Source organism: Haplochromis burtoni, unplaced genomic scaffold (genome assembly GCF_018398535.1).
Source record: "Haplochromis burtoni strain Fernald_Lab_line unplaced genomic scaffold, NCSU_Asbu1 Contig_423, whole genome shotgun sequence".
NCBI classification, from domain to species: Eukaryota; Metazoa; Chordata; class Actinopteri; order Cichliformes; family Cichlidae; genus Haplochromis; species Haplochromis burtoni.
In genome coordinates this window covers 74,990-101,936 of record NW_024582784.1, presented here as the reverse complement: position 1 = coordinate 101,936, position 26,947 = coordinate 74,990, and the positions used below count along the sequence as shown (strand labels likewise).

Here is a 26,947-nt window from a genome sequence, read left to right as displayed (position 1 = left end):
ACACACACACACACACACACACACACACACACACACACACACACACACACACACACACACACACACACACACACACAGAGAGAGAGAGAGACGCACGCTCGCACATACAAATTAGGCAAAGAAACATGGCTGAACAGAAGTGTGGCAGTTTTATTTCCAGACAATAAACATGAATATAGATGATTTCATGTATTCAAGAATTCTGATTGTGCAATAAGAGTAAAAAGGTGGTCAAACATATTTTTTCAATAGCTTCACACTATCTTCAGTTATCATTCTTTTCCACTCCCAGTCACTCCCAAGCCCAACCTGTTCAACCTGTCCAAACCTGGAGCACAAGAGTGACTTATGTGAAAGTCGACTAAAGAGGACAAGGTGTGTTCTTAGGTACGATCTTCTGCTACCTTAACCATTACCCTGGTTAAGATTATTTTTTAGCATTTTTAGCGTTTCTTAAAGAAGAGAAGATGGAGGCCACAGAAAGGGAAAACACAGAGGACATTGAGACTCTCATGGAGGACATGGACTACATCCCTGGTCACTTCCACCTGGATCTAAATCTTAACTGTGATCCTACTGGGCCAGTGAAGCTGAGACATCGGGACACTTATTTAAGACAGGAAAGCCTGCGAGCTGAGCTAGAAGCAGAAGTTGGATATTTGCAATATGCTGTGCGAAATCTGTTGGGCCTGCTGGCTTTTAACCTGGAACAGCTGGACACTGCTGAGGAAATATTCAGGTGAATATTCACTGCCATCTTTTTTTTAAGGAAGAATATGCAGAAAATTCACTGAGTCAGAGGAAGGATATTTGATACACAGTAAATGCATGATTTCTTCAGAGATCTTGACTGCATTTTCTTTTCTTTCTTGTGTTTTTGCTGCCTTGTGCAGAATAGAAACATCAGACAGATAAGAAGGTTTATATATGTAAAAAACATCATACACATTTTTATTTTAATTCAAGTAACTTAGCTCTCTGCAGACTTCAGACATTAAGATTCTGCTTGATTGTCCACTTTTTACTATTTATTGACACTTTTATTATCGTATGATTCAGCGACACATTTATGGTGCTGCAAGTTGAACCCATTTTTCTGCAAGTAACAGAAGACTGGTTTAATTCCAGCCAGAAATACAAAAATATGTGGTATTAGCTGCTATAACCCTTTGTGACAAGAGACAAGTCAAAAGTATCTTTAAGAAGAATTGGTAAATAATGAAAATCAGAAATACTCATTTGTCTTATTAACACGTTAGCATTTGGTTGACAGCACTAGTCACAGATGCAGGTGACAGAAATGTCAGTGTCTGTCAATAATACCAAGGTGTACACCCATCCATCCTTCCATCCATCCTTCCATCCATCCATCCATCCATCCATCCATCAGTTGGTTGAAGGAAAGACCACTTAGTCCTTCGAGTACTTAGTTTGAGTACTAATCTTAAAATTAGTTTAGATTAAATATCTTTGCAAATAACTTTGCTCATGTAAGCTATGTAAAATTTCACTTAAAGTCTAAACTGCAATTGGCCAGGTAGTTTTAATGTCTGTGTCCACCCCTTTAGTAATGAATCAATCAGATCTATATTTTGAACATATAAGTAACAATAATGGACAAAAAAACCCCTAATAAAGGTGAAATCATTAAAAGCCATCCTATTCACATGGAGAAAAAATAAATAAATAAAAAATGCTGACCACTCCCAGTTCAAAAAAGAGTGGGAGGAAGCAAATGCTTATTAATTCCTACCCCTAGCTAGTTCATCATACATGTCTGTTTTGATTATACAGTATAAACAGATAGAAATAAATATATGAATACATACATCTTTATACATTGAACTTTAATTTTTCAACTATAACTATCCACAAGTATTCCTTTTTTAATATGTCACTATATACAATTATCAGTTCTTACTGCACAGTACATGAAGCAAGAAAATGAAGAAAAGATAATTATCCCATTGCAACATAGTCATAACTGCAGTAGCTGGTAATTCTATAGTTAAAATTCCAACTTCACTCACAGCTGCCATTTCTTATTTTTTTTAGTTAGATGCTGTGTGAAATGTGCCTCCTGGATCTGATAGCTCTTTATGTTAATCTGGACCTGTTTCTAAGCCCCACCGTCTGTGTGTTCTGGCCTTTCAGGGGCATTTGCAAAGAGGACCCTGGGAATCTGAATGCCTGGGCAAACCTGGGCTACGTGTACGACAAGCTGGGACGAGAACTGGATGCAGGCGAGTGTGTGGACAAAGTGTCCAACCTCATGGGCTTAGATGGCGGTGAGGCGTCTCAGGATGAGATCAGGATTATGGCTGCACGCTGCCTGGTCGAGCAGGCCTACGTCTTTCCGTACGATATAGAGCTGGACAGCGACGACGATTTGAGAGAGCGACTGAACACTGCACTGTCTTTTTACAACAGAGCCCTGCATTATGGGGGTGACCTGGTGAGAGATATGAATACTTTAACTCCTGACTACCAGGGAAAAAAATGTTGTCCAAGCAAAAAATTTTTAAATCCCCCAATGTTTGTAAAGTAATTAGAAGACTGAAATAATTTTTTGGGAAAAAAAGTTTACATTTTTTAGATATCACATGTCCACTGCAGAGGACATTGGAAGGCCAAACGTGTAAAATTGAACTTTGATGGCAAACATTTACTTCAACTCTTCACCAAGGAGAAGTTTGAACTCAAGGAACTGTAGTGGTTTCTTCCCCCAAAACTGCAAGTCACTGCTATACTGAAGCCACGAGTTGGTGATTGCCAGATCAAAAAGTAGAAAACTGCACATACTGTCAATTTCTGAGTGTGAGAGACCATCCTGTAGAAACTCAACATTCAATATGGTCCACGTCACCTATATTGGTAGTGTACTCAGCAATTGCCAGTGGACTTGGCACATGGACAAACCTTTTGTTTTTCTTAAACCATCTTGTGCGTCTGTCCTGAGGTTGATTGCCATAGGATGCCATGACAACTGTCCAACCACTTAATGACAGCAAGTTCAGGTCTGAGTACCATCCCTGATGCTCCTCCTTCTTTCTTCTTCAAGGGCTTATTCCCTATGATCTTCTTCATCAGACAACTCAAGATCTGGGTTTCCCTCATCAAACTGCAATAAGTTTCTTTTTGCTTCTAAAGAGGACTCCTTTTCTGGTCATTTAAAAAAACAGAACAAAATGGAGGAAATGACTACAAATGTCCACTACGGAGGACATTTTTTAAACACTTCAATACTATACTAAAATGAAGTTAGAATTAAGCATACTATGTTTTAATGTGTTATTAAGAGACTTGTTTAAAATATGCTAACAACATTTATAGCTAAAAATTGCTCAATAAGAAGTTTTTTGCACTTAGTTTTCTTCTTCCCATAAAATGTGCTTGCAGCGATGGCTGCCATGTTCCTTAATGAAAAAACTAAAGTTCCCAAAGCTCCACCCCTTCACATTTGGTATCATTGGAAAGCCCTAAATGTCCTCTGTAGATACCAATAGGAGGCAATTCTGTAGTATGCAGTGCATGGGAGATATTCAGGTTTAGAAAGGTGCTCTACAGAGGACAAATTTGCATTGCTGGTAGTCAGGAGGTTAAATAAAGAGACAACACATGGTTAACTGCCAAGAATCACATTGCAGAGTGTAAAGACAAAGCGGAGCACTGATATAACGACTGGTTAGATGGTGAGCATTCACATCATTCTAGCTTTTCTGCTGGATGGTATTTTACTGCACAACACTGGTAATTAGATGGCTTTGAAATCATTGCCGACGAACTGTGTGATTCATTTCCTCCCACAAGAATTAACTGAAGGAATATGACAATGCTCAAAAGATTACACACAGGAAGACAATGAGGCCATTTTACTTTGTTGTAGTCTAAAATCACAAATTTAGTAGCAGATAAGAGCTTTCAAATCACTGTTTCATTTTGTAGGGAGCATTTAAGTGGGGTATTACTTAACTTGTGCTGCTGTTTTTCAGATACCGATAGAGGAAAAACGAAGCTGGTATTTTAAAATGGCAACAATCTACATAAGGTACTGGGTGATATGATTTAGATTACTATCACCACACAGTGTGAAAATATTCAAGTTATTTTCTGTCTGCAGGCTGGACAACATAGTAAAGACCAAAGAGGATTCTGAGTACTCCAGACTTTCGCACTACAATAAAGGACTCCAGTTTCTGAAAGAAACACTGGAATCTGAGAAAACACAGCACAAAGGTAAACATGTGACAGTATTGTATTGAAATTAATCCACAGTTCTTACAGATGTTCAAGTTTCAGTACATCAAAAAGTATCAAAATTAAAGGTGTTCATGAAGGCTGGCCGCACCAGACTCTTTAATAATCAGAGATTGATTATAAATGTATTAGTTTGTGCATAATTTTGCAAACAGGTGTTTGTATTTAACATCTGATTATACAAACTAACTAAAGACAGATCAATACAGTCATGATAAATGCTTTCAGTCATGGAGTCAGAGAGAAAAAAGAAATACAAATCTGTTCCGCATGTGGTCCTTAAAGGTCTCAGATTAACACTACAACACACAACATATTAGATCATGACATTATATATTTCTAAAAGAACATCTACAATGATCTTACACAACCAATTCTGTCTGAAGAGGTCATTCCCAAACAATTTGGAAAGTCAAAGTCAATCATTGCACAAGGGAAAGATTATTGTCAAGAGAAAAACATTCAACATAGTCCCAACAGTCTCATTATGATTATTATGATTATTATCATTATCATATTATCATTATTATTATTGATTGCAAGTCGGTGAAGGTGTATTATCCATATCAATGAGCTACTAGTTTTTGTTGCTGAAATCATTTTGTTAAAACTACAGGCCAGTTCGTTTGTCTATTTCCTCAAGTACATGCTATTTACAAAAAATAAAAGCTGAAAAACCAAATCTCCTCGACTCTCCCATCAGCTCTAGCTTGGTGTTATGTCGGCATCATGTTAGAAAGGAAGAAGGAGTTTTCCCCTGTGCCCATGTCCATACACGACTGCGGTTTCTCGGCTTCGGATCCTCTGTCCTGTTATGGAACTGTGAGTTAACTCATGCACCTCTCACCAAGCTGGGACAAAAACAATTACTTTCCCTCAAACTGTTAGGACTAAACCTCTGCAATCAGCCTGTCATCTGACTTTTGTTAGAGATAAAGTATCTGAATTCCAGGAGCGGGGCCTCGCCTCCGAACACGCTCCTTCTGGTTCTTATCTACATCTGTTCCCCCAGTTCTACAAGCTGTTCGTTTTTGTGCCCCTCCCTCGCTCCCCTTTTCAGTTCTTTCACTTCTTCACTTCTATTTAGTACACGTGATCTTCCAGGCCCGGGAGCCGCTGCCAGTCCTCTCCGAGGCCTTCCCCAAACTTCAGCTCAATTCATGTTTAAGCCATTCACCTTTATCTGCTAAAATGCTGTCAAACCTAAAATGAGGGCCAGTGAGTGAAATGCGTTTTATTTGAGACTTTTCAGTTCAAAAGATTGAAAAACATGTATCTAACTAGGACAACAGAAGGTTTTATTCAACTAAAAACTGCTGAACAAGTCATTAACTCACTCACTTACTAATTGCTCATTTGGTTTAACAATGAGCGACAGACTGGCGACCTGTCCAGGGTGTACCCCGCCTCTCACCCTATGACAGCTGGGATAGGCTCCAGACCCTGAAAAGGATAAGCAGAAGCGAATGGATGGATGGGTTTAAGAAATACTGCTGCACTGTTCCCTTTTAAGATGAGATAATAACAGCTCTGTCTGTGTTTCCAGGCCATAAATATGGCCAGTGACGATGCATTTATCCTGAACCTTCTGGCCAGAGTCTTCTCTCTGCTGGGTAAACATGAAATGGCTACAGGGATCTGCAATATGGCCCTAAATGTGCTGCCAGATCCAGAACTCAACTGGCAGGCTCACTGCACCCGTGCCAAGGTACTGTAGCTACGACTAATCAAGTCAGTTGCTATGACAGCTCCTTTTAAGGCCAGAATAGCTGTATTAGTTTAAAGTGGCTAGTACATGTAAAAAGTTTACATATTTGGACAACATGTTCTCTGTGTAGATCAATATAATCCTGTACATGGGGGACCTCGAGAAGGCAAAGCTTGGTGATGGTGGAATCCCAGACCGACAGAAGCTAATTGAAGCTAGAAAAGACTTAGACAAAGTACTCGGTGTACGCCCCTGTCTTCGAACACATTTGGAGATGGCACAGGTAAAAGCATAACGTGCAAAGCTGGTCAAATTCTGTGTTTCATGTCCCAACAAGGCTTTCAAGTTGATGTTTTTCATTTCAGGTATACTACTACATGGGTGTAGATGCACTCCAGGAGAGCCTTTTGGTGGATGAGAGTGCAATAAATAGTGCCCTGGTGAGTTTGTCTCACGCTCTGAAGTTTGAGCTGGGAGACTGCTTACCGGAACTTCATGTGCTCAGAGGACGCTGCCTCCTCGTGAAAGGCGAGGAGCAGAACGCCGTAGACTGCTTCAAAAAAGCTCTGGAGTTAGAGAAACAAGGGAGCAGAGACACCACAGCCCTGCGCTGCCTCTTACAGGCTCTCCTGACTCTGTTCATGCAGGGAGACCCTGACCCTGGCATTGTCATCACTCAGCTGGAAATGTGGGTGCTCAAGGCAGAGGAGCTGTACTCTCAGGACATAGTGAAGGCTGAGCTGAGGTACCTTTATACGACACACACGGCAGAGGTTACAGAGTTATCGAGGGTTCTGATCAAGACAGGACGCCTGGACCTAGTGAGGAGGCTGCTGGATACAGTGGTGCCTAAACAGCTGGCTAAAAAGAGATCACTGGTCTTTAGGTCGGTCTCATTAACATGATACAAAGATGTGGCTTGAACAGTTATTAAAGAATGACTTAACATAATTTCATGTATTTAAATAAACAGCTCTTACTAAGTGCTGCCTATACAGCATTTACAGGATGTTTTCTCCAAACTGTGATTAATCTATCGTTCTGTTTTTTGTAAGATAATAGCTGTAAGGTATCATATTTTTTAGAGTGCTTCGCAAACTGAGTAGTTTTACATCTTAAGCAGTCTTACTGCTATTGCAAAACCCACACACTGTCCCTCTACCTCTCACATAATAGATGTTTTACCACTAATGACCTGCAGATGGGGGTATATACCATAAGATTGTTGAACCAAAAACAGAGTTGGCAACAATGTATCGTGAGCCTTTGAGAAGTGTGATGTAAGTGTTTATAGGACATTTAAAATTGCATTTAATAAAATAATGACTTTTGGAACACTTAATACACCAACTCTTGCAGATGTGGAATCTCACAGGTTTGAGGGGGTACAAGCATTTAGTTGACACAGTGATTGTTGATATTTTCCTTAATTTAAATACATGTCTATTAATTTGTAGTTAAATGAATAAGTTATGATGACATATACAAAGCAAACCTGTTGCTTCATCCTGCTGCAATTTGAAGGATAAAATCACACAGAAATGTATGTTGGGACTCTGTATTTTTTATACTAACTTATACGCAAGCCTTAGTTACCGGTAAGGAAAGTACAGCTGGTTTAAGGGTTTTCTTTCCCCAATATTTGAAAGGTACATTTCTAAATTAGGGGTGTAATCTTCTGTACTTAAAAATACTTACCAGCAAGTACAGTAGAAAGTGAAAATAAAATGAAAGTAAGAGTCTGGAAAGAAGATTATTGGAAAGATTATTTTTGCCAAAGTTTTTTTTTTTTTAAAAAAGATACAAATTAGTAAAACCTTTATATATGTTTTTTTTTCTTTTTTGTCTTGCCAAGGATATCAAAATGAGTCAAGTGTGAAGGTGAGTGATTGTATGTATTTATGTATTTGCAAAAGCAGCTGAAGCAGTCTCCACCTTTCTGTGGAAGCCAAAATGGATTTCCATTCCATTGTTATTCAAATATTTTCACGTAGCCTTGAGTTTGTCGTGACACATTTCAGACGTCTCTGCTGACTTCACTGCCACTACACTGGGGACTCGTGAGATCTTGTTTACAGAATATAACATATAACACGATGCTCAGGACGGATTTCATTCAAAAGTATAAAACAGTGGAAAATTACATTGTAAATTTTTACATAAAAGGAAAAATGCTTTTATTAAGTTCATTTGACAACTTCTTTTGTTGAGTGCCGGTGCAGAAAGATAGAAACTTACATGAAGGACAAAAACCACGTGAAAAAAAGTTACAGAACTACACAAAGATTTCAAAATGTTATTAATCTTTTTGTTCTATCAAATCATAAACAAGAAGACTGAAAGTCACAAAGTAAACCTAGACTGAATGCTGAATGAGCTAAGGCAAAGACAAACTTTAACTCTGCTTTCTTTAAAAGTTAGATTTATGATAATGATTTGAGTTACAATTTGTCTGATCCCCCATCGTAAGGCCTTTGACCGTTTCTTGTTTTATTTATTGCAAATGTGTTTGATGAGTCAGAGGTCTTTAAAACAGGGATTAAATTAAAAATATGCATGAATAAAACATATTGTTCTTGTCTTTAGATCATCAAAGCAAACCTCTTACCAGCTCTTTAAAAAAAAGTCAAAACCAAATACCAGTTCACTTAGTCACAACAAACATAGTTAAACTCAATCAAATGCCTTTTTAAAGACAGAGCACACCAATGAAAAGCAACCCTGGCATGAAGCCATAACAGACTCTCATCTTTGCCTGGTGGACTTAACTGGTGCAGGCTGCATGTTGATGACACTTGTGCTTTTCTTGCGAATTTTTAACTCACGGTGCATCTCACACCAAGAGCACCACACACAGAAACAGGAACTCATCATGTCCTTACAGATAGAACCCTGTAGAGAAATATTTGGTAATTATACACTTTTACCACTTTATCCAGTCATTAGTTACAGCTATAGCTTCTTCCTCCCATCACCCCAATCGGTTGTGGCAGATAGCTGCCCCTGCCTGAGCATGGATTTCTTTCTGTTCAAAATGAGTTTTTCCTTTCCACTGTTGCCAAATGCTTGCTCAAAGTGGGTCATTTGATTGTTGGCATTTTCTCTCTATTATTATAGGGTCTTTACCTTAAAAAATAAAGTGCCTTTAAAAAGATTGGATTGAATTAACTATTACTGAACTGAACTATTACTAATACTTGATTCTCTTTATTTCTGACTGTGGGAATGTAAAAAACAGCAGAAATTTTTAACAAGAATTTCTTTGACAAATTTACCTTGGTGCCATATTTATATCGAATCCCAACCTTAATGGCCAAGGCAGCAGGAGGTACAACAATTGGTATCCCAATGGCTGAGGTCACAGCTGTGCTGAACATGTCGCATAATGGGACACAGCGGTGGTCTCCCATCTGTCCTACAACTGTGCAGGTAAGGCAAGGGCAGCACCAGAAACCATAGCAGCCTGAAAACAACTGCAGTACAAAATACGTAGTACATGATTTAAGCGACAACACATAGTGTACAATTTCATAGAGAGTTGTTGATGCTTACAAGATGTCATGTGTTTGCAAGCTCCTTTGACTACGATGACCTGGATGACTGAGAACCTTCACAGACGTCATGTGTTTACAACAGTCACAGAGGGTGGCACTCTAGTTTGTCGATGATTGTGTTTCCATTGTCGTTAAATGTTAGTCACAGAATAAAGTCAAATTACCTGTTGATACATAGGAATCAGTACCAAGCAACAGCACCTAAATAGCAAAATTGTCACTTTCAGCAGCAAATATTTGTTGTTGATTCAAATGCGGAACATTGATTTGGATGCTGAAATGCTTAGTAACAACATTAAAACAGAAAAAACCCAACCTGCTATCTTCTACAGTTGAAATACATAAATGTCAATGTTAAGTTTTAAAGACAAAAACACTAAATCTACACACAATGCCAATAGACATCAGTTACAGGCCCTAAGCATGTTTTAAAAACTACTTCATGCTTTATGCTAGTACTATATACTGCTTTATGTCTTTCAATAACAATCACAATACATAACATTTCCTATGAAGAAACACGAAAAAAAAAAACAACCAACAACAAAAAAAACTGTACCTGTCAAAGCTGGGTATGTTGTTGTGAAGTCAGGTAAATATGAAAGAACATGCCTTCTGTGCCTTTTGTATTATACAATCACTTGGCAAAAACAATGTTGTAGAACCAGAATTATTGCCAGAAAAAGGGTTAAAACAGTGATGTACATTAGGAATCATGTGTCCATGGGTTTATATTTCTGTAAGTGTGCCAAATGTGTTGTTGACTCCACATTAAACAAATATGTAAGACTGCTTTCTTCCATTTGCGCAACATCTCTAAAATTAGAAATATCCTGTCTCAGAGTGACGCTGAAACACTAGTTCATGCATTTATTACTTCCAGGCTGGACTACGGTAATTCATTATTATCAGGATGTCCTAAAAGCTCCCTGAAAAGCCTTCAGTTAATCCAAAATGCTGCAGCAAGAGTCCTGACAGGGACTAGAAAGAGAGAGAAGATTTCTCCTGTTTTGGCTTCCCTTCATTGGCTTCCTGTTAAATCCAGAATTGAATTCAAAATCCTGCTCCTCACATACAAGGTCTTAAATAATCAGGCCCCATCTTATCTTAATGACCTTGTAGTACCATATCACCCTATTAGAGCACTTCGCTCTCGCTCTGCAGGCCTACTTGTTGTTCCTAGAGTGTTTAAAAGTAGAATGGGAGGGAGAGCCTTCAGTTTTCAGGCCCCTCTTGTGTGGAACCAGCCAAGGGTCAACCATACAATATAAAGCTCCTTGAGGCGACTGATTTGGTGCCATGTAAATAAAAGTGAATTGAATTAAACAAATATGTTCACGTGGACAAATATGTGGCACTAAGCTCACAACTCACTGAGCCATCCAAACAGCCAGTTATGCACTCATTCTGATAACCTCCATCCATCCATTCACTTCCGCTTATCCTTTTCAGGGTTGCGGGGGGCGCTGGAGCCTATCCCAGCTGTCATAGGGCGAGACCCTGGACAGGTCACCAGTCTGTTGCAGGGCTAACACACAGAGACAGACAACCATTCGCACTCACATTCACTCCCGCACACAATGTGTTACATTTTGTGTTACATTTTATATTTTTTACACACAATGTTTACACATTGTGTGTAAACACACCTGAAAAGGGAGCTCCTGGTATTAGAATAGCTTGCTACTTGCTTGTTGGGCTCCCACAGATCGGCACATTAAGTAGTATAAAGTGAGGGATTATTGGATGAATTAAGAAATTTATTAATCTATTACTGTAACATATAATTTGATTTAAAAGATGTTCAGAAACTTCATTTATTTGAACAATGTTTTGCCCGCTTTTGAAAACTCACTTTGTGTTCTTTGTGAGTGTAAGTTATCCATCTCAGAATACCATCAAACATTTACATGGAAGCCTTGTGTTTATCTTTGCATCTTCAAGACGTTGAGCCAAAGACAAAGTGAAATAAAAATAACTGTGCTATGTTCCAAGAAAGCATACCATCAGATGTATGACAGCTTAGGTTTAAAAAAAAACAACTGCTCTTAACCCTTTAACAACCTGCTTTTCCCTTGTTTGTTTCTTGGTGTGGAGCAGAAACAGAATGTTAATGTGTGCCATTTTAGTTTAAACTACCTAGCTAGGAAACAGACCATTGCTGGTTATGAATTGTAGGGTAAATTTGTTGGTAATTTGTGTTGTGTTATTTATTTAACTGTCATTAATTGTGACATTATTCATGGTTTGGATGGTTACAAATGAAATAATCTTTCACAAGTGAAGAAATTAGATTTATCATATTATTTTCCAAGCCATAGTCAGCAATATGTTTTAATATGTTTTTACAGTTTAGCAGAAACACTATATGTTCTGTGATCCTCATGATAATGATAACTGTTTCAGCATATGGATCTCCTGTCATGAAAAAGTCCATAACATGGAACAGACGTTTTTGATATTTTTAGTCAATCACAGCTGTTCTTAAATACGTTAGGAACTAATATCATTAAAGCGAAATGATTAACGTAGAGCTATACTGGACATGGACAAGAAGATATTCAACCCAAATGACAATGTAGGCAGGAACAGAACGTTAACAAAAGGTGAGCTGTTTATTCAAAACAGTACAAAATAAGAAAACCGAACTGAAATGAGGAACTACACAGAAAAGCTAAACTGGGGAAAATGGGAGAACCTGAGAAACACTGGACACACACAACCTGAGAGACACAGAGGAAGACAAACACACGCTCTGACAAATAGCAAGAGATAATACATACTCTGAGGGAACAAAGAAGGAACACAATTGGAGATTAACAAGGCACGGGAAGCAAAACTGAACAAAATGAACATGAGACTAGGACTAACAAAATAAAAGAAGAAGTAGCACGAACACTGAGACTCAGATAAGGACATGCGAGCTTGAAGCTAAGATGGGGATAAACAAACATGGAAACACATGACAGACTGGGGAGACACAAAGGATGAAACACAGAGAAGAACGTGGGAACAGTGACAAGACAGAGCAAGTCAAGCCATGAAGCACAGAAGGTCCAAAAACAGTTCTGGAGGTCTACCTGACCGCTGGGGGAGACTGAGGCCTGCTGCAGGGACAGAGGCATCCTAGGGACTGGCCCAAGTACACGTTACAATCACCCAGAAAAGCAACAGCAAACAGCAAAATAACAGACCAAAAGTCAGTGATTGAATTTTTGTATTTTGGAGGTGTATTCTATAAACAATACATTTCTCAGCTGTCATTAAGAATGTTTAAATGGTTTAACACAGTTATACAATTGTATTGAGAAAGATTTGTGGTACACAGATGTCCATTCATTCACAAACCAAATACATCTTTGTGTTTGACATGTCTCCAAAGAGCCTAGGAGCAGAAACACAGCTGATTTCAAATGGATTACAACCATTACGTCTCTGCTGAGGCCACCTGAGATAACAGACTAATGGCAGTGACCAGCTCCTTGGTTTGGGTTTTGGCTTTAAGCCTGGGCCTGGGGAAACTGGATCCCAGTTGAAAATAAGTCTTGGCATACACCAATACAATATTTGTATTGGTGTATGCCAAGAAAGCACTGCGCTGTTAGGGTTGTAAGAGGCCCCAACTTATGGTGTTTGTCCCATAAATTTAGCATGTAATTTTCTGTAACAAAAAAACTCATGGGTGGGTACAGTAGAAGAAGAAAGGAAAATTTTGAGGTTACAGAGAAAATAAAGCAAACTATATAGCAAAAACTTTTTAGGAACCTTTTTTCTTTTTTTTACTATTTTGTGAAAGAAATTTGTTTTGTATAACAAAGATGCTACCAAAACAAAACTAAAAAATGTGCTGTGCAGGCCTGCTAAAGCAGAACCAGACCAGACTGATGCTCCTGTGAAGAATCTGTTTAAAATCAACAAAATATTATGTGACAGCAACCCAACAGAGTCACACTGCAATGATGAAAGTAAATGTCTGTCATTTATTTATGCACCCAAGTATGGCTCAGCTGGTCGAACATACTTACCTTGTTCCATCCTCTGTCAAACTCCACAAGCACAGATGTCTGAAGCTCTTCTCAGGAGAAAGGTGAACTGGAGCATCCAATTTCCAACTTCTTTTATAAGCCATAATGTAAATGGTAAAATGGTAAATGGCCTGTATTTGTATAGCGCTTTACTTAATCCCTATGGACCCCAAAGCGCTATACACTACATTCAGTCATCCACCAATTCACACACTGGTGATAGCAAGCTACATTGTAGCCACAGGTGCCCACTGACAGAGGCGAAGCTATCGGACACTGGCACCACCAGGCCCTCTGACCACCACCAGTAGGCAACAGGTGAAGCGTCTTGCCCGAGGACACAACGACCTAGACTGTAGGAGCCAGGGCTCGAACTGGCAACCTTCCGATTACAAGATGAACTGTCAACTCTTGAGCCACTATCACCCCATGGCGATGTATAACAGATTTTGGAATAGCAATAAATAAAAAGATAAATAATGAAAAATCTGTCCAAGTGTTTACTTTGGTAATGTAAAAAATACTAGCCAAGCAAGCTAAAACTACACATATTTGCTAAACTGTGCTAAAATATTTTTTTTATAAAACTAAACTCAGGATAATGCTTGGAAATAGAAGCACCATGTTTTTGGTTACTGAAAAACATTTTCAGTAGTAACCATTCAACACTATAATCAATGACAATCTTCTGTTGCTGAGAAAAACTAACTTACACTGTTACAAAGGCACAGTTATACCTGTTTATTTTTAAAGGCAGTATTTGTTTTACTTCAGCAGTCATACACCTGAAAGTATGCGAGACATTTTTGAAACATAACACTCCTGACAATTATTTTTCATTTTATTGTCCTTGAACTCAGGTTTTGCAGCATATCTGTGTCACAGACAAGGAGAGACAGCATCAAAATAACACAAAAAAATATTTTATTTTATGTACTGGAATGTGCAGAAAATAGGTTTAAATGTTAAACAAATTTCTTCCAATCAGAGAATGTTGCATATAATTAAATTTTTGCTTGGTGCATAAAGTTAAAAGATTAAACAAGTTTTAAAAAGAGACTTTTCCATTTGATTACATTTTGTATGATGGATTATGCAGAAAAAGTAGAATTGGGCTGAAAACTGCTTTATCACCTAATCAGGTTGTAAATCGTGTTTTTAAAAAGTAACTAAGTAACTAAATAACTAAGTAATTATTTACCTTTGAAAATAAGTAATCAGTAAAGTAATAGGATTACTTTTTTTGGAGGAAGTAATCAGTAATTAGTTACTGATTACTTTTTTCAAGTAACTTGACTAACACTGGTTATGAGCTATACCATAATTCTGCAATCAGTGTAAATCGATGAACTTGACAGAAGCAGTGAGAGGTTAGCAGAGTTTATAACTGCAGTTTAAACACCAGGGTGTGGTGTAAGAACGAGGGGCTGATGTGATACACCCACTTCATGTTTAGATATCATTCTCACAACTGCTTAAATCCTGTCTTTGGAGCGTGACACAGATGTAAAGACTTTGTATCTCTTTTTTTGTCATGGAAAATTTGCACAGTCCTTTGTTGTGCATGCACACAGAACCAGGTCTTATTCTGAGTGGTTGAAAAATAGGCCTCAACACAAAAGGGACAAACAAGAGTTCACAACAAAGGGAAGAAGTGTGAAAAAAGCACAGAAACTGAGCAAGCAAGCGGCTACAGTGTGAATTTTCATTGTTTTTGGCTTCATGTCAGCTTATTCTGTGTTACAAATGTTGTGTGTTGATGGACAGTCTGCAAAGCTGTGCATAGGATCTGCACAACCACACCATCCCAGACAAAATAGTTACACAACAAAATTGTCCTCCGTGTACAGTGGTTCCAAGAGTTCAAATGTACTGCAACTTAAGAAAACACCAGCACATATTACAACGCTGCAAAAAAACACAAAAACAACACATTTAAAAGAAGCAGAGAGTTCAGCTGTGTTATCAGGAGGAAAAAGATGCAAGGGAGCATGTGTTTTATTCACATGATTGTATAATAATGTAGATGTAGATGTTTACTATTAGCTTTTCACTTCCACAGCTGTTTTGTCACACCATTCTCCCCAAAATACTGTTGTTGTTGTACCTTTTAAAGTATTATGGTAAATGGTAAATGGCCTGTATTTGTATAGCGCTTTACTAGTCCCTATAAGGACCCCAAAGCGCTTTAGATATCCAGTCATCCACCCATTCACACACTGGTGATGGCAAGCTACGTTGTAGCCACAGCCACCCTGGGGCGCACTGACAGAGACGAGGCTGCCGGACACTGGCGCCACCGGGCCCTCTGACCACCACCAGTAGGCAACGGGGGAAATCTATCGATCGGCTGCCCTGATCTCCAGTCTGCATGCCTGGGTGTCATTGGGCAAGATTCCCAACATTTGCATTCTGATACATTCATCAGAGTACAAATGTTGTATAAAGTGCTTTGAAGGCTCAGGTAGAGTAGAAAACACTATATAAGAAGCAGTCCATTTTCCATTTACTGGGGATTAAACTCCATAATCATGTAAGTCAGCAGAATGTCTTATTTTTTCAGATTTCTTAACCTTTATTATTTTCATCTTTTTGGTCTTTATGCTTTCAAACCATTGCACTGTAGGTTAGGAAAGCTGAGTAAGTAATATAAAACCCAGACTGCATATTTAAGCTTTACACTAAGTACTCTAATAAAATTGAAGAAAAATAATGCACCCTTAAAGTTGATCATTCAATCAAAAGTTATTTAAGCATAAAGTAATTGCATGTTGAAAATGTACGGGGATTTCAAACTGTGCAGAGTTATGGATGCATAAAAGATTTTTAATAAGTGTGGTATATACATGAATGTTCATTATTTTGAAGTATAATTAAGAACATATTTCTTATCTTTTTTTCTCTTTTTAAAAGACCTGAGGGTAAACTGTAACTGTAGTAGAGCATAACAAGTCATCTAACAGCTACTCATTATTTCATTTTGTCTTTGGATTCGGGTTTTGCAGCATGTCTGTGTAACCGATAGCACTTAAGTGTTTTCACAGCTGTGGAAATAAACACAAGGCTTCCAGCTTAATGGTGTTTGATGACATTTTAGAGAATGGATGTGTTCGTATCAACTGAAAGAGAAACGCATCTGTCAGGTAACCACAAGAAGTATGTGTGTATATTCATGTAACATCTACGTAGTGTCAAGCCAGTATTTTGGATTTTTTTGCAAGTTATGCATAACTTTAAGGTATACAACAATTCTCCCTGGTACAGTTTTTGCAAAAATACATGCACACTGCCCCCAGCATCGGGGCCATCATGGTTCTGAGCACTGCAGCAGCGGTCTCTCACTGTCTTGTGTGCTCACGGACAGACTTTGGCAACACAATAGTAACACATTTTCACAGGTGTGTAAGGTTGAGAACAAAATTAATGATCCAACGTCATTTGTTTCAGTTCCATAGAAATATTTTGACAGCTTTTTGTTTCACTCTATATTGACTTATGTCAACATTTTTGTGGGTCTACAAAAAAATGTTGATGATAGTTTATAACTGAGGAAATTTGGTTTAAGTGCCGCTCCTCAGAGTACACTGTTTAATTCTCTCACAGCCTAAGAAGCGACAACAACACTTCCATCTACATCAGGTACCGCAAATTAAAATTTTACATGGCAACGTATATATAGTTTAAGTATATATGTTTATATATTATAAGTAATGATAGATATTTATCCAAAAAGTTCTTTTTTAATACGGAAAAAAAGTTCTTTTTTAATTTATTATTTTTCAGTTTCAAAGTTATTTAAATTGCTATAGTTTGGATTGGAGGATAAAGAAGTATAATGAAGGGATTTATCCCTATTAAAATATTAATAAATGCACACATATGAGTCAGAATGCATTACAACAAATTTTGTCCCTGCCTTTTAAAAACCTTATTTACTCTACCTTTAAAATGAAGGACTTGGAATGTAGCTGACTACATTTTTACTGGCTATTGTGGAACATCATGTTCTTATCAAATTGACTCTTTCTGTGCACAGCGCTTAATAAATGAATTTTACTTACCAACAAAGAATTTCCATATGGATGCATTCACAGTAAACTGATTTCATTTTGTACAATGTTATATCTTCTTGAAGGATCCACAGTGGCAAACCTGATTTACATGAAACCATATTTATGATATTTAGAAACATGGAGCATAGAGAGTGTTTTTTGTTTGTGTGTTTGTTCTTTATTCTATTTTTTTTATAGTTAACATATACAGCACGGTTTTCAGATCTAATCAGGTCATCATCTGCAGCCCAATGACAGAGCCGTCGTCAGCAGAGTGGGGCTCTGGCCTCTTTGACTGCATGGAAGACAAGTTGTCTTGTAAGAATCAATACTGGACTTTAACTTGTATTTTTGATGTGTAAAAAATGCCAATATTTTACTATTTGTGTCATGATTTTCAGGTTGCTATGCTCTTTGGTGCTGGCCATGCTATGCGATCACCATTTCAAAATCACTTGGAGAGAACCCTTTCCTCCCGATTTTGGACATGTGCTCCCCTGGGGCACTATCCATCCTCGGGATACCATTGTTTGTTGCTCCCGTAGCCTTGTCATTCAGGATTACCATGAGAAAGAAATATGGAATTGAGGTATGACACCAATAAAAGAAATTTTCTTTTTTTTTTTAACAGATATCATTTATAAGATGCATTTCTTCATCTAGAAATGCAGATTTATAAAAATCTTTACACAAAAACCTTTTAATAAACAACCAAGAATGTGAAAAAACACCTTTAATGTAATGTTGCAAACCTAAGTGCAGTTATCTATAATGCAAATATTATGTTATAATTAAAGGATAGAAATAACAAACAGCTACTTCCTCCATAGGGGACTCTCCAGAGAGACATCGTACACACTTGTTTCTGCAACCTATGTGTCTGGTGTCAGATTGATCGTGAGCTAAAACATCGTAAGAATAGCTCTACTGTGCTATCTCAAAATCCTGTGACTGCACAACCTGGAGCCACTGGAAAATAATTGTAACAAAAAGTACAAAATTAAAATAGATGCACCTCATGTACTTATGTATTTCCCTTTCTCTTACTTTCTGTTACAATAAAGAGTTTTAGCGACTTTCTGTTTTTAAAACAAATATTTTTATTGAAAACAATAAAAATGTGATGTAATGTAATTATGATTCAACTATTTGAAAATTGTACTGCACTCCTGGATTATGTTTGGGTACAAAGTCAATATTGTGACTGTTATTCATCTACCTGGCTATAAATCTAATGGCTACTAATGTGTGCATGTAAGTATCTCTCAATCAGACACAATAAACAAATAAATCTGAGTAATATCTTTTTTTGTCTCTAATGATGAAGAACTTTAAAGCAAAAGAAATATTAAGCTCCAATTATTGGCAAGCTCGATGTTTTTTTTTTTTTGTTTGTTTGGTTTTTTTTTGTGTATTTATTTTATTTTATTTTCAGTTGTTACAGACGGGACAGACATGACTGGGGGATAGAACAGGGAAAAAGAAAGAATGAAAGAAACAGAGGCAGAGAAAGACAAAATAGAGGGGAGAGAGAAAAAAAGCAAAGCAAACAAAAAAAACAAACAAACAAAAAAGACAAAAAAACCCCACCTTCATCACCTGTATGAGGAAATAAGAAAAGAAGAGAAAACAAAGAAGAGCAACATAATAAATACAACACCATCACAATAAACTAGCTAACAGTAGATACTAAATATTAAATGTTATTGTGCAGTACGCAAGATCGACAGTGCTCTGAGGTAGCAGCCACAAAGGTGTAGTTTGTGTGTGTGAACAACCGTGTGTACACCTGTGTGCATACCTGTGTGGATCCACACGCTTGTATTCAAAAGGTTTCTCCATTTAACGATCTGCTAGGGAGTGTGGGGAGCCATAGCCCCGTCCCCCAGGGCATGAAGCAGGTATGGAGGAGATCCAGGCCCCAGACATCCAGAGGGCCCAGAGTACGAGGACCCAAGGAGAACCACCAAAGGGGCAACCGTGCCACCCTCCTGGGAAGAGCTGAGGAGAACCCAAGACAAGGGGTCACCCAGCAGCCACGGAGCAGAGGCCAGAGGGGGCTGCAGTGATGTGCCCACGGCAGCCCCCCCTGACCCCACCGCAGAGAAAACTGCACCCACCCCATCATCCACTCATCTTCCAGACTACACAAGACAATAAACACCCAGGTTGAATTCATTCTCCACCTCTCCTATATCTCGCCCCCACCAGCAGAGTGAGCTCCTGGAGAGAGGTGACCTCCTGCAAAGATGTAACATCCTGCCCACCAGTTGGAGAGCCCTCCAGGTGGGCCGATGCACTAGAGGTCTGCTGCACCAGGGCTGAGCCCCCATGCACCCACCCGCCCACAAACCGGGCGACTCAATAACCAGGATCCAAGCCCCCAAGGCCCAGCCAGAGCCCCAGCCAGGGGCCAGAGCACCACAAGACCCCCAAGCCCCCACGCATGTCCCGGCAAGCTCGATGTTAGAATAGCATCACTGTCACCGATGGTGAGAAGAAGCCTGTGCTGTGTGTTATTTGAGGTTTCTGTGGTGTTTGTTACTGGTGTTTAGTTACACCAGCGTTCCCATCATATTACGTTCAGTATTTATCTCTTATCTTTTGGGTAATTTCCTGTTTTCTTAGCTTGTTTTCTGTTGAGTTCGGGTTGAGTTCACTGTCTACACCTGTGTCCTGTTCTTCTAGCTGTATCTGTGTTCGTGTGTGTGTGTGTGTGTGTGTGTGTGTGTGTGTCTCATAATCACAACTATGGGCAACTTAGAATCACCAGTTAACCTAACCATACTGACTATATGTCTCTACCCAAGAACTTGTTGCTGTGAGCCAACAGTGGTAACCACAGAGTGACTGTACTGCAGTAAATTCATTCATGGGATAAATTTATCGCTCCAGAAGTGTGTTCCTTTTGTCAGATTTACTCATTCATAATTGAGTATAAAATTGTTTTTTAGTTTTTAAAGTAAAACTTTTTCAAGTGAAATTTTCTGTATTTAATTACTGGATAGCTAAAATATTATATTTTCCTTTTATCAAGAATAGAACAGCTGTGTGATCTGAGTCAGACAGGCTCTCTCTCTCTCTCACACACACACACACACACACACATGACACTAGACAGGAACAGGGTAGACAAAGACACACACACACACAACACACACACACACTATCAACACATAACTACACACACACACACACACACACACACACACACACACACACACGAACACAGATACAGCTAGAAGAACAGGACACAGGTGTAGACAGTTAAGACAATGACAAGGTGGAACCCGAACTCAACAGAAAACAAGCTAAGAAAACAGGAAATTACCCAAAAGATAAGAGATAAATACTGAACGTAATATGATGGGAACGCTGGTGTAACTAAACACCAGTAACAAACACCACAGAAACCTCAAATAACACACAGCACAGGCTTCTTCTCACCATCGGTGACAGTGATGCTATTCTAACATCGAGCTTGCCGGGACATGCGTGGGGGCTTGGGGGTCTGGTGGTGCTCCGGCCCCTGGCTGGGGCTCTGGCTGGGCCTTGGGGGCTTGGATCCTGGTTATTGAGTCGCCAGGTTTGTGGGCGGGTGGGTGCATGGGGGCTCAGCCCTGGTGCGAGACCTCTGTGCATCGGCCCAACCTGGAGGGCTCTCAACTGGTGGAGGAGTTACATCTTTGCAGGAGGTCACCTCTCTCCAGGAGCTCACTCTGCTGGTGGGGGCGAGATATAGGAGAGGTGGAGAATGAATTCAACCTGGGTGTTTATTGTCTTGTGTAGTCTGGAAGATGAGTGGATGATGGGGTGGGTGCAGTTTTCTCTGGGTGGGGTCAGGGGGCTGCGGGCGCACATTCACTGCAACCCCGGCCTAACTCCGTGGCTGCTGGACCCTTCTGGTCTCCTCGCTCTCCAGGAGGGTGGCGTGCTTGCCGCCTTCTCTTGGTCCTCTCCTGGCTCTGGATGTCTGAGGGCATGACTCCTCTACCTGCTATGGTCGGTTGGCTCAGACGGGCATGTCCCACTTGTAGCTCCGCCTTAATGCAGGCCTCGTGAGTGCGTGTGAATGAAATCGATATCTTGCCAAGGCCTGAACGGGACTTTTGGCATTCCACGTACGCCGATTCTTAGCATGGCGACCCCATGAATCACACAGCAGAGTACACGCGTGGCATTGCACATGGCTGTGCACACGCGTTGTCCAGCGACACACAAACTACAACCTTTGTGGCTCCTACCTCAGAGCGACATTGTGCGCTCGTCGATTGCTTGCGTACTCCGCACAATAACATTTCCATTATATTTCCATAGTATCTACTGGTTAGCTAAGTCTTATTAGGTGATGTGTAATGATATTTATATATGTTGCTGCTTCTTTGGTTTTCCCTCTTTTACATACCCTTTCCTCATACAGGTGATGAAGGTGTATTTTTTTGTCTTTTCTGTAATTTTGTTTGTTAATTTGTTTGTCATTTCTTTTTTCTCTCTCTCCCTCTGATATATTGTCATCTCTTCTTGTCTTCTGTATCAATCATTCTCTTTTCCCTTGTATCATCCACCCAGTCATGCTCTATGATACCCGCTGTACAACAATCTATAGACAAATAAAGATAAAATAGTAAAGAGTACACAAAAAAAACCCAAACAAATCATAATAAAAAAGACATATCGAGCTTGCCAATGTACTATAATTGAGCTTAATATTTTGCTTTATAAGTTCGTTCATCATATAAGGAACAAAAACAAAGATAAATTACCTCAGCATTATTGATGTGTTATCGTCCAGTAACTGATTGAAGAGCATACTTACATGCACACATGTATTAGCCATAGTATTTATTAGCCAGGTATGAAACTGATAAATGAGTAACAGTCACAGATATCCTAACTTTGTTACCCAAAATCAGATCCAGCCAGTGACCGTTACCCTAATTATTCACATAGTTAGCAATCATTTAATTAATATACTACTTCAATCTAACTGTATGCCAATGGAATGAATTAGTTTTCAAAGCTAAAATATGTTTGTTTTAAAAAGAGAAAGTCACGTATATAAACTCATTTAATGTAAAACGAGAAAGTAAGAAAAAAGGGAAAATACAGTAAGTACCACTACCAATTGGTGACGGCGTTCGGCATGTATTTTACTTCGTATTTTGATTAAACCTTATTGTAAAGATAAAAACGTTTTAGTACATTTATTTTTACTTTCCAGTGGCTCCAGGTTGTGCAGTCACAGGATTTTGAGATAGCACAGTAGAGCTATTCTTACGATGTTTTAGCTCACGATCAATCTGACACCAGACACATAGGTTGCAGAAACAAGTGTGTACGATGTCTCTCTGGAGAGTCCCCTATGGAGGAAATAGCTGTTTGTTATTTCTATCCTTTAATTATAACATAATATTTGCATTATAGATAACTGCACTTAGGTTTGCAACATTACATTAAAGGTTTTTTTTCACATTCTTGGTTGTTTATTAAAAGGTTTTTGTGTAAAGATTTTTATAAATCTGCATTTCTAGATGAAGAAATGCATCTTATAAATGATATCTGTTAAAAAAAATGTAAAATTGTTTATTGGTGTCATACCTCAATTCCATATTTCTTTCTCATGGTAATCCTGAATGACAAGGCTACGGGAGCAACAAACAATGGTATCCCGAGGATGGATAGTGCCCCAGGGGAGCACATGTCCAAAATCGGGAGGAAAGGGTTCTCTCCAAGTGATTTTGAAATGGTGATCGCATAGCATGGCCAGCACCAAAGAGCATAGCAACCTGAAAATTATGACACAAATAGTAAAATATTGGCATTTTTTACACATCAAAAATACAAGTTAAAGTCCAGTATTGATTCTTACAAGACAACTTGTCTTCCATGCAGTCAAAGAGGCCAGAGCCCCACTCTGCTGACGACGGCTCTGTCATTGGGCTGCAGATGATGACCTGATTAGATCTGAAAACCGTGCTGTATATGTTAACTATAAAAAAAATAGAATAAAGAACAAACACACAAACATAAAACACCCTCTATGCTCCATGTTTCTAAATATCATAAATATGGTTCATGTAAATCAGGTTTGCCACTGTGGATCCTTCAAGAAGATATAACATTGTACAAAATGAAATCAGTTTACTGTGAATGCATCCATATGGAAATTCTTTGTTGGTAAGTAAAATTCATTTATTAAGCGCTGTGCACAAAAAGAGTCAACTTGATAAGAACATGATGTTCCACAATAGCCAGTAAAAATACAATAGACTCAATAAAATAAACAGGTTGTTTTTAAATAAATATTAATTCAGTAAAATGTGGCAACAGAAAGCCTGTTTACATTTTTAAAAAGCAGCTACGTTCCAAGTCCTTCATTTTAAAGGTACACTATATAAGGTTTTTAAAAGGCAGGGACAAAATTTGTTGTAGTGCATTCTGATTCATATGTGTGCATTTATTAATATTTTAATAGGGATAAATCCCTTCATTATACTTCTTTATCCTCCAATCCAAACTATAGCAATTTCAATAACTTTGAAACTGAAAAATAATAAATTAAAAAAGAACTTTTTTTCCGTATTAAAAAAGAACTTTTTGGATAAATATCTATCATTACTTATAATATATAAACATATATATTTAAACTATATATACGTTGCCATGTAAAATTTTAATTTGCGGTACCTGATGTAGATGGAAGTGTTGTTGTCGCTTCTTAGGCTGTGAGAGAATTAAACAGTGTACTCTGAGGAGCGGCACTTAAAGCAAATTTCCTCAGTTATAAACTATCATCAACATTTTTTTGTAGACCCACAAAAATGTTGACATAAGTCAATATAGAGTGAAACAAAAAGCTGTCAAAATATTTCTATGGAACTGAAACAAATGACGTTGGATCATTCATTTTGTTCTCAACCTTACACACCTGTGAAAATGTGTTACTATTGTGTTGCCAAAGTCTGTCCGTGAGAACACAAGACAGTGAGAGACCGCTGCTGCAGTGCTCAGAACCATGATGGCCCCAATGCTGGGGGCAGTGTGCATGTGCTTTTGCAAAAACTGTACCAGGGGGAATTGTTGTATACTTTAAAGTTATGCATAACTTGCAAAAAAATCCAAAATACTGGCTTGACACTACGTAGATGTTACATGAATATACACACATACTTCTTGTGGTTACCTGACAGATGCGTTTCTCTTTCAGTTGATACGAACACATCCATTCTCTAAAATGTCATCAAACACCATTAAGCTGGAAGCCTTGTGTTTATTTCCACAGCTGTGAAAACACTTAAGTGTTATCGGTTACACAGACATGCTGCAAAACCCGAATCCAAAGACAAAATGAAATAATGAGTAGCTGTTAGATGACTTGTTATGCTCTACTACAGTTACAGTTTACCCTCAGGTCTTTTAAAAAGAGAAAAAAAGATAAGAAATATGTTCTTAATTATACTTCAAAATAATGAACATTCATGTATATACCACACTTATTAAAAATCTTTTACGCATCCATAACTCTGCACAGTTTGAAATCTCCCTACATTTTCAACAATTACTTTATGCTTAAATAACTTTTGAATGATCAACTTTAAGGGTGCATTATTTTTCTTCAATTTTATTAGAGTACTTAGTAAAGCTTAAATATGCAGTCTGGGTTTTATATTACTTACTCAGCTTTCCTAACCTACAGTGCAATGGTTTGAAAGCATAAAGACCAAGAAGATGAAAATAATAAAGGTTAAGAAATCTGAAAAAATAAGACATTCTGCTGACTTACATGATTATGGAGTTTAATCCCCAGTAAAAGGTAAATGGACTGCTTCTTATATAGTGTTTTCTACTCTACCTGAGCCTTCAAAGCACTTTATACAACATTTGTACTCGGATGAATGTATCAGAATGCAAATGTTGGGAATCTTGCCCAATGACACCCAGGCATGCAGACTGGAGATCAGGGCAACCGATCGATAGATTTCCCCCGTTGCCTACTGGTGGTGGTCAGAGGGCCCGGTGGCGCCAGTGTCCGGCAGCCTCGCCTCTGTCAGTGCGCCCCAGGGTGGCTGTGGCTACAATGTAGCTTGCCATCACCAGTGTGTGAATGGGTGGATGACTGAATGTAGTGTAAGCGCTTTGGGGTCCTTAGGGACTAAGTAAAGCGCTATACAAATACAGGCCATTTACCATTTTACCATTTACATTATGGCTTATAAAAGAAGTTGGAAATTGGATGCTCCAGTTCACCTTTCTCCTGAGAAGAGCTTCAGACATCTGTGCTTGTGGAGTTTGACAGAGGATGGAACAAGGTAAGTATGTTCAACCAGCTGAGCCATACTTGGGTGCATAAATAAATGACAGACATTTACTTTCATCATTGCAGTGTGACTCTGTTGGGTTGCTGTCACATAATATTTTGTTGATTTTAAACAGATTCTTCACAGGAGCATCAGTCTGGTCTGGTTCTGCTTTAGCAGGCCTGCACAGCAAATTTTTTAGTTTTGTTTTGGTAGCATCTTTGTTATACAAAACAAATTTCTTTCATAAAATAGTAAAAAAAAAGAAAAAAGGTTCCTAAAAAGTTTTTGCTATATAATTTGCTTTATTTTCTCTGTAACCTCAAAATTTTCCTTTCTTCTTCTACTGTACCCACCCATGAGTTTTTTTGCTACAGAAAATTACATGCTAAATTTATGGGACAAACACCATAAGTTGGGGGCTCTTTTATGAAGTGTTACCAAGGCCTCTTACAACCCTAACAGCGCAGTGCTTTCTTGGCATACACCAATACAAATATTGTATTGGTGTATGCCAAGACTTATTTTCAAGCCTGGGCCTGGGATCCAGTTTCCGCAGGCCCAGGCTTAAAGCCAAAACCCAAAGCAAGGAGCTGGTCACTGCCATTGGTCTGTTATCTCAGGTGGCCTCAGCAGAGACGTAATGGTTGTAATCCATTTGAAATCAGCTGTGTTTCTGCTCCTAGGCTCTTTGGAGACATGTCAAACACAAAGATGTATTTGGTTTGTGAATGAATGGACATCTGTGTACCACAAATCTTTCTCAATACAATTGTATAACTGTGTTAAACCATTTAAACATTCTTAATGACAGCTGAGAAACGTATTGTTTATAGAATACGCCTCCAAAATGCAAAAATTCAATCATTGATTTTTGGTCTGTTATTTTGCTGTTTGCTGTTGCTTTTCTGGGTGATTGTAACGTGTACTTGGGCTAGTCCCTAGGATGCCTCTGTCCCTGCAGCAGGCCTCAGTCTCCCCCAGCGGTCAGGTAGACCTCCAGAACTGTTTTTGGACCTTCTGTGCTTCATGGCTTGACTTGCTCTGTCTCGTC

General features: G+C 38.6%; 2 protein-coding genes and 1 long non-coding RNA gene across 3 annotated transcripts; 2 read left to right on the top strand and 1 right to left on the bottom strand.

Moving 5' to 3' along the window:
* The first annotated feature begins 355 nt into the window (after positions 1-355).
* ttc22 (tetratricopeptide repeat domain 22) lies at positions 356-10,319 on the top strand. Its single transcript, XM_005945106.3, has 8 exons — positions 356-739; positions 2,155-2,455; positions 3,993-4,048; positions 4,121-4,236; positions 4,961-5,079; positions 5,804-5,965; positions 6,096-6,248; positions 6,331-10,319. The coding sequence occupies exons 1-8, from the start codon at positions 468-470 to the stop codon at positions 6,868-6,870; spliced, it is 1,719 nt and encodes a 572-aa protein (XP_005945168.1). The 5' UTR covers positions 356-467; the 3' UTR covers positions 6,871-10,319.
* A 7,487-nt stretch (positions 10,320-17,806) lies between these two features.
* On the top strand, positions 17,807-18,863 carry LOC102295548 (protein PLANT CADMIUM RESISTANCE 10). The gene is made up of 3 exons (XM_005945105.3): positions 17,807-17,914; positions 17,998-18,185; positions 18,427-18,863. Exons 1-3 carry the CDS (start codon positions 17,848-17,850, stop codon positions 18,574-18,576), a joined length of 405 nt encoding a protein of 134 aa, XP_005945167.1. The 5' UTR covers positions 17,807-17,847; the 3' UTR covers positions 18,577-18,863.
* A 4,003-nt stretch (positions 18,864-22,866) lies between these two features.
* On the bottom strand, positions 22,867-23,601 carry LOC121812055. The gene is made up of 3 exons (XR_006052840.1): positions 23,466-23,601; positions 23,195-23,382; positions 22,867-22,956 (listed from the first exon to the last, which is right to left on the bottom strand). It is a non-coding gene; the product is annotated as an uncharacterized LOC121812055 (long non-coding RNA).
* Positions 23,602-26,947: the final 3,346 nt, after the last annotated feature.